This window comes from Leiobunum rupestre, chromosome 9, assembly GCF_980474605.1.
Source record: "Leiobunum rupestre chromosome 9, qqLeiRupe1.1.hap1, whole genome shotgun sequence".
NCBI lineage: Eukaryota > Metazoa > Arthropoda > Arachnida > Opiliones > Sclerosomatidae > Leiobunum > Leiobunum rupestre.
This window is the reverse complement of record NC_143392.1, coordinates 36,359,161-36,368,230: the sequence shown is the minus strand read 5'-3', so window position 1 is coordinate 36,368,230 and position 9,070 is coordinate 36,359,161. Positions and strand designations below refer to the sequence as shown.

Below are 9,070 nucleotides of genomic sequence, written 5' to 3'. Positions count from 1 at the left end.
ATAATTGCACGCGGAAATGGTTCGATAAATGCGCGTGGAATTGGTTGGATAATTGCGCTCGGAAATGGTTGGCTAATTGCACGCGGAAATGGTTGGATAAATGCGCGTGGAATTGGTTGGATAATTGCGCTCGGAAAGGTTGGATAATTGCACGCGGAAATGGTTGGATAATTGCGCACGGAAATGGTTGGATAATTGCGCACGGAAATGGTTGGATAATTGCGCACGGAAATGGTTGGATAATTGCGCATGGAATTGGTTGGATAATTGCGCTCGGAAATGGTTGGATAATTGCGCACGGAAATGGTTGTATAATTGCGCGTGGAATTGTTTGGATAATTGCGCCCGGAAATGGTTGGATAATTGCGCACGGAAATGGTTGGATAAATGCGCGTGGAATTGGTTGGATAATTGCGCTCGGAAATGGTTGGATAATTGCACGCGGAAATGGTTGGATAATTATGTGGGGATATAACTAAGGTGTAAGTTACCATTTTTGTGATAAGATAGTATTTATTTTTGACCTCCAAAGAATTTAAAAAAAATTGGTTTACGTTATGATCAAATCTATTTACATACACTTGGTAAACTTATAAACCTTGAAACTAATTTCATTATTTCTTTTTGAAACCAAATATAGCTGCCATCTAGAAGCAACAAACCCAAGGAGAACGCAGCTAGCCTTTAAACACGCTAACGAAGGGTTGTGTACGAATTTCATTGGACGAGCGTCACGAGCCTTTACGCTCAACGTTTTACGCGCGGGGGGGGAAGACAATTTCCGATTTTTCCCCTTCCGATGGCAGCCGGCGCTAAAGCGTCTAGCCATTGAAAAATGTACACAAGAAAATCCACGACTTTTGACGGGTTGTGTTCTCCTTGTGTGGGGTGTTGTGTTTGTTGCTCCTAGCTGCCATAACGCAAAATAATACCGCGGCTAATCATATTGAAGCGTTACAGTCTTTGTGTGTGAGTATTATTTAGTTAAACAACTTGGGCAATCCGAACTTTCCAGTCTTTCTTTCATTTATTTGCGTAGGCACCTTCATTTCAAACCTTTCTCCTAAAAGCCTAGATCGGGTAATCCCCTCCAGCTTTAACACTTTTTGGTCAAATTCTCTAAGAGCCATTGCAAATTGACCAGAAAGAACCCTAATTAAAAATTAAATTAAAAAATAAATAATGTCTATTTTGGGTTATTTTTGGTGACAGATAATTTGACTTAAAAACGTTAGCACGCATTTTTCTAATAGGCGCTTAAATAAAACAGTTCAAGGAAATCACCAAGAAGTAATCTATCCGTAAGCTAGGACCTGCAAGTTACTGTTTATATAATTGTTGTTGAAATAATGGAAAATTTCCACCTGTAAACAGAACGCCATGTTTTGCTAAGCTTTAATGTGTCAAAAAAAGCTACCTGGTTAAAAGGAAACACTTGTTGTCTACCCTACAGGTGAAAATTTTGCATTATTTCAACAAGCACTATATAAACAGTAGCTTGCAGGTCCTGGATCTTGGAAACATTACTTCGTGGCGATTTCCTTGAAGATGTTTTATTGAAGTGTCTATTGGAACCATTCCGCTCTGTCTTTAGTTAACACCTTGCATAATCTATGAGGCAAATGAAACCAAACTCCGCCACTAGTCTTTCGTGAAAAATACTAAAAATAAATTTACTGTTGGTGTAACAATAGATTATCATTCTTACAGATATATATATATATATATTCATTTTGGGGAAAAATAATTTGAAAGGTAACGATGATCAGTTTCTTAGAATAGTTTAATCTTTGGGAGGTATCAGTGGTTCGAAAATGTCCATTGAACGATAACAAATCATTCCAGAAAAGTATCGTAATATGAAAACTTTTATTAGGCTTCATAAAAAATTATCATTTTAAATATAAAATAGTTTTATTCCAAACTGTGGAATTAAAATACAGCTCTTAGTGTCTCACCTAGGCAACAGTAAATTATTATTAGTTAAAAGTTTAAGTATGCTCCTGAATAAAATCTTTCGCGAAACGAAAGAAGAAATCGCAACTAGATCCACGACCCAAGAGTTCCGAGACGAACTGGTCGGGTGACGGTTGCCTCCTCAACATACGGGTCAAATTGTAGATGAAAGTCCCGCTTAGACATTCGTGGAACTTGGGTTTTGGCAACGGGGTTCCCAGAAGCAGGTTCAAGCTGAAGGCATTACGGCAACAAACTTGGTATTCGTTGTAGCGATGCACGATGTCCGACTGGAAAACGCCGTTCGCGCGTCGAACTGCATTCGAATATTTCGATAATCGCTCGTCCGCTCGAATCAAATCTTTCGACAAAACGGATTGATTTGCCATTGAAAGAACCGTTCCGTCAAGCAATGGTCGTATCAGCCCAAGTAGAATCAACGAACAAAGCGAGGCGTCGATGAACTCTTCACTAATGGGAAGAGTCGTGTTCTTCTTGAAAAAAAGAAGAACCGCGATCGGCAACTGAAAAGTCGATGGAAACACTTCCAGATCCATGTCCGGACATTCCACACTCTCCATCCAGTATTGACGCCTTCTCATTATATCCATATTGGGAAGGTCGATTAAAGATGGTACAATCATTTGGTCACACATCACTTCAACTCGATTAGAAACGAGTTGCCAATTTCTATGATCATCCTCTTGCACGACATAGTTTTCAAACCCGTCCACGTTTAACGCAATCTTGTAGATGGCCAATCTAATTTTGGCCGCGCAAGTGTGACAACTTGGAGATTGCGGTTCACCGATTATAGGATAATTTTTCACTCGACGGTTGCAGATTACGTTCAACAAGTTCGGTCCCAAATCAGAGAGGTGCAATTGCTTGAGGAGCCACAACGGAGGGATATTCCCACGTTTGGACTTAACCTTCTTGTTTATCGAACGTGGTCCCGAAATATTTGGATTTAGCAAATAATCCAGTAGAGCCGAACTGCGCTTTAAGTAATTTTCCTTCACTTCTCCGATCATTTCAAGTACTTCTTTGCGGCAATCAACTTTGACGCTGACTAGCACTTGATTCAAAACTTCGTGGTCAATTTGAGTCGCTATCCAAGACAAAAGACCCACTATTTTCGTATGCCCAAAATTTCTGGGGTTATAAATAATTCTTGTATTTTTATAATGCGCTCGAATTTTCATCTTGAGAAAGTCTTCTAACACTCCGGGTTGAATGTAATCGCTGCCCAACAACGCCGCGCAAATCGGCATAAGGTCCTTGCTTAAACCAGGAAAATGAGCCAATAAGTGTTTGGCATGAAAGATTAGGTTGAACAGCTTCATAACATCTTTTGGTTGTATACTATTGGACCGAATCCCGTTCGATCGAATCCCATTGAACCGAAACGTATTTTCGTTTATAGCCCAACATAGCGGGATTCGGTTGAACGGGAAATTTAAATTGGTTCGTTTTCACTTCGGGTAGGTTAGTTCAGGTTAGGTTAGGTTAGGTTAGGTTGGGTTAGATTGGGTTGGGTTGGGTTAGGTTAGATATGGTAGGCAACTATTTAACGTCGGGTCTTATCAAGGTTATTTTCAAAAATTAAACCCGGAAAATATCGAATTTCAAGGGAAAAAGGTCTAAAAATACACATAGTTTTGTCCAAATTAGATATACTGTCGTCACGTACCCTACGATATATAAAAATGTATCACTAACGTTATAAATATATTGAATGAAAACCGCGCAAAACGCGGTTTTCGGTCGATTGGGATTCGGTTAAATGGTACATTCGGACGAATGGGATTTCGGTCCAATGGTATACAATCAAATCTTTTTAATTGACTATATATATTCTTTAAATTTAACAACGTTACTAATTTCTACTCCTGAGTAGGGATGTACCGATAAAGGTATAGCCATAAGTGTATAATATTGTAACATAAGTGTGACACTTCCTATTCTTCACATGCAAACGTTTTACTGAGAGCTATTCACAAGACAGACGCGTCACACGTAGCCTTTGACAGCGCCTCGCTAGGGGGAAATTTCCTTCTTGTAATGACGTCACTCCTTTACTAGCTCTCAGTAAAATATTCCCCAAGTGACAAACTTATGGAACAAAATTATAGACTTATGCCGTAATATCAAACCATTTTATTCTAATTTTTCATGAAAAAAGTTTGATGTCCGAATATCAGGGTTTAAAAAAAAACCCAGACCCATCGGGTTTCTTTGGGTTTTATTAAAATTTAGGCTAACAAGTTAACAGTACAAAAATCGATGTATTTCGACTCGCGATATTAATAAAATTTAAGACATTTCTAGTAAAAAGGTTTATAATTTTTTTTTAACTAAATACGAATAAACACGTGTAAAACTAAAATAAGTATGAACTGACTCTTTCTTATATAAAAAAAACAACCCACCTTCTTAAAAAAAAGTGGGTTTTATAGTGTTGGGTACGGGTTTTTTTATTTCGAACCCTGCCGAATATGCTCCTTTTCATTTTACTTGATACATATTTTCTATCACAAATCGAATATCGTAGTTTTTTATTTGTTTACACTCGTAACCCCCCCTCGTAAGGTATGATCTAGCTTAATTCTGAAGTGTGGCGTACGAGGCGCGGCCAATCAAATCAAATGTTATCATTAGTGAGTTAATCAGGAATTTTCTTATTTTTAAAAGTTTTTCCGGAAAATATTTTTCGAATATCGGTATCGGTCAATATCGTATTAGAGCCGATATTGGCCGATACCTATATTAGAAAAATAGGCCGATATATTGGGGCATCCCTACTCCCGAGATCCGCTAAAGGTCATTTTAAATAAACAACATTGTAGTTAGAAATTGAAACCTTGGCACCGTTACTTTGATAGGGGGTGCCTTGACACAATAATTTTGTTCAGTTGCCAAAATAATAATATTGACGCCTTTTTTTAGGAACTAAAATTAAAGCTCAAAAGCGCGTTTTCACTACTGGTAATTTTCGTCACCAACATAACCGGGTAGTGATTCTGCCAACACTAGTCGCTTGTTTTCTGTAGCTGAATTATTGTGTTTCGTCTATGATGAAAGGGGCCCTATAATATGAAATTTGAAAGGCGAAAGTACGAAAATGTATTTCAGTTTTATAAATTATATCATTAGGTTTCATGAAATATTTTTTTCAAATATTTGTTAAAATTAAAATATATATATTTTACAGGGTTGCCACGGTACCTGAAAAACCTGGAATTCCTGGGAAAAGTCAGTGAATTTGAATATGGGTATAAAAATCAGGTATATGCCAGGGAATTTAATTTCGGTTGGAAAAAATACAAAATCTTGGCACAAAATAAGTCAGGGAAAATCTCCAAAGATGGTCAGGGAAAACCATTGAATTGGGAATAATACTGCTAGAATTAAAATTACGATTTCGGTAAGAGCATAAGCATATCAACCCTAATCGAAAGGCAGTGTTGGTTCAAGCTAACGACTGTCGAAAGTACAGCGCTAAATCCACCCGGTGGCGGAAAAGAGAAACGTAACGCGTCTCGCAATGCATGATGCCAGCTGCTTTAGTAAGTGAGAGGTGCGTAGAGAAAGAAAGGGGGAAGGAAGAAGCTTCAATTTATCTCTACCAGGTGCCGATACTATCGCCTGATTTCTTCTTTTTCGCCCGTCCAGTGGTGGTACAAAGGGCGCTATGCGCGTTTCAAACTTAGGGTTGATAGGCTTATGATAATAAGACTGTATGAAATTCATCTTTCAATTAGGCGGTAGCGCCATCTATATTTTGTAAAGTTATATGGCTAAAAATAAATTATTATTAGCTAACTCACCGTAACTTGAGTTAAAAAGGATCGTGTTGACAGAATAAAATTATTTTTAAACAACTTCAAAGGTTTGTTTGTTAAGAAAAAATTCAATTGCAATATAGTTTCCACCACTAGAGACAGATGCCGCCACGGTAGAACGATAAAGTTGATAAAGTCTCCTTATTGAACGAAATTGGTCCCGCGCCAGCCAGATTTAGTTGTGCCTCTATTTATTCCAAACTCAATGGGGAAAACCTGGATTTGATTGTGAAAAAACTGGGGCAACCTTGTTTTAGTCAGATCAGGCTGCTAATTGGTACAGGAAATACTAATGTGAGAAACCTAGATACATTTAATTTGACTTTTAATTAAACCCCCTGCGTTCCCTACTTCTTATCGAGTAATCGACCCAGTCGAATGACGCGAAAACCGTTCCTCCCAGGTGGGTTTAATTGGGCATAATTAAAAACATTGCAGGAGCGTCGCTGGAGATGGCACTTCTCATCAAAATTTGAAGCTATCTCTTCCCTTAAACGGGGTTATTCCTTTATCTGTGTTTCCAAATAAATTTGGCTTCAAGATCTTCGTCTGGATGTTCTTTAAATCAACAAATTTGTTCTTAACGCCTGGTATTTCTTCTTTGGGCTATTTAAGACAATCTGGAAGTGCAGTTATTACAGACGGTACTGTAAATGTTTTTACCAGAACCGCCCGCAATGAAGGACCGTCCGGCTTTTAGTTTCTGAAACCTTTGTTTAACCCGTTGAAGGCCCACATATTCTTTAAGACGCAATTCTATAAGTACATTACAGTCGGAGCAGAACCAGTGGAACTGTTTATTTTCTTGGATAAATTTAAATGTCGTTTTCAAACCAACCACCAGCCAGAACAGCAGGGTTGGCTGATTTAAATCAACTTGATTTTAATCACGATTTTAATCAATGATTTTTTCCAAAAACAAGTTGGCAAGCCAAAATATACCTCTCCTCGGAAGAATTGTCCCTAGTGGTATTAATTTCTCGAGATAACCCTTAAAGATATATCTCCGCAATTTAGAGTTATTTGTTAAAAATATTAACCCATTTCTATCCCGCCCGGTATAAAATTTTTATTATAATTAAAATAATTGAGACGAAACGACCAATTTTAATTTATTCAGAATATCATAAGTTAAGTAGTTACAACAGTAAGTTAGACGTACTATAACAATGCACAATTGAATTAAACCCTTTTACAGAACAAGTTTATCAGTTAAATATAATACGAAGCAAATTTTAATGAAAGAAATATCTACAGAGGCTTTTTGGAATTACTCGCTTACGAAATACTTGCCGCATCTTTAACGCTCATTTTATTTCAACACTCGCCCTTGATGAAGATACCGTAGATATCTGGTAGTGGACGACTCGTTCACTTCCTGTTGACGTTGTGACGCATACCACATGAAAAAGACCAACGCCGTCCAATTTCCAATATCATATAATGACTCGCACACCCAAGAAATCATTGACTGCGTTAGAAATCGTAGATATCCAAATATCCACACCAAATGTATTTACAAGAAGCAAAAACCTTACCATCAACAAAGCACAGAGAGCCACTTGACTAACCGCCAGCTCTTAAAGCAATTAACGTTAAATTATCTCCTTTGAATTAACAGAACTATATATAGGTCGTTAAGAAAGTGGACCACCCACAGGGTCTACCCTTTAACCCTCTAATCTCGGCTGACTGCGCTAAAACAAGATTTAACCTTTAAAAAATACCAGATTAGGCCTTCATAAATTCATTAATAAAAAAAGTCTTTATTACCTATTATGCTTACGATGCCTGTCTTAATTTCAGTGAATCTAAGCAGCTATCGGTGGTTCTGTGGTAGAGCGCTCGACTGCCAAGCCGAATGGTCTGGGTTCGAAACCTGGGTGGCGCATTTGTTTTTAATCAATAGAGAAACGCTAAATTAGAATTTCTTTGATGCAATAATTTCAATTTCAATTCTATTTCAAACCAAAATTTCGTACTCTATTAAATACGCTTCCGATAAAGCTGAAGGTCTAATTTTCAATAAGGCGTAACAAGTGTCGGTGGTTCTGTGGTAGAACGTCCGCCTGTCAATCAGGAGGTCTCGGGTTCAAATCCCGCCCGATGCGATCGCAAATTGATACTAAGACGAATACCGTGTACGACTGGTGGAAACCCGGCCATTGGACGTTGAGAGGTAGCATTACACTCAGCACTCGGTCCGTCCCAAAGTCATTAAGAAGAAGTTGGAGAGAAAACGCCCATATAAACACAACAGACTCAACATGCACAACCATCAGAACACAAACACAACAAATTCAACACTCACAACCTACGCATAAACATTACAAAAACGTAATACACCAAACCGTCACGACGGTGAGCGAAAAAACACCATCCAAACCAAACCGCAAATGCATCCGTTAACGCTCACCGTCACACGGTGGTTTTGCCAACCCTTTGAGAAACTGCGTACGCAGTGATTACACTTTGCACCGAAAATGCGAACGCGTTCGCAGTCCTGACAGACAGACAGACCCACCCACAGACCCACAGACAGACACGGTCGTTGTATAACCCCTCCTAGGGGACTTTGTCTCCTCCTAGGGGACTTTGTCCCCTCGGAGAGGTAAAAATCATTGATTTAAATCAATTTTATATAGTATTTTTGAAAAAGAAAAAGCATCGCCAATTGCTATAATTTAGGTTTAATTATAATCTATCTCGTATTTCCCCCCTAATGTTGCATTGGATTCTACCTGTGGCTGGGGATTACGCCAAATTTGTTTTGTGAAGTACCAAAATAGGTTTTAAAAAATAAAAACTTCTATATGATTATTAGCTTAAATTTAACAAATTCATTATACATATTAGTCTTTAAAAATTAAAACATATTTGATTTAGGTAAAATTATTATACTAAATTATATAAAGCTTTGAAATTTTAATTAAAATCAAATAAATAAAAAAAATCAATAAAAATCCGATTTAAATAAAAAAAATCGATTTATTTGATTTTTTTTTAAAAATCCAAAAATTGCCTGCAGAACAGTCTTCGCAATATGATTGGAGAGCCTTTGAAGCTCGCTTTGAAGTCAAAGATGGGCCCATGAAATTCATCGCGCCTGCAGAGTGCAGACTGATTCACCAGATGCTTCGTCAGTAGTAGCAGCCGATGACCTCGATTCTGGTGGTATATCTTTTCTTTTGTGCTTGCGAGTAGATGGCGACATTATGTAGTTGTTAGATTTAAATATCGAGGAGTAGGACGGACAGGCATAGATAAAG

General features: G+C 37.9%; 1 protein-coding gene across 1 annotated transcript; it reads right to left on the bottom strand.

Annotated features, from left to right (window-relative positions):
- Positions 1 to 1,991: 1,991 nt before the first annotated feature.
- On the bottom strand, positions 1,992 to 3,302 carry LOC149927318 (single-strand DNA endonuclease ASTE1-like). Its single transcript, XM_090157842.1, has one exon. The coding sequence runs from the start codon at positions 3,300 to 3,302 to the stop codon at positions 1,992 to 1,994; it is 1,311 nt and encodes a 436-aa protein (XP_090013968.1).
- Positions 3,303 to 9,070: the final 5,768 nt, after the last annotated feature.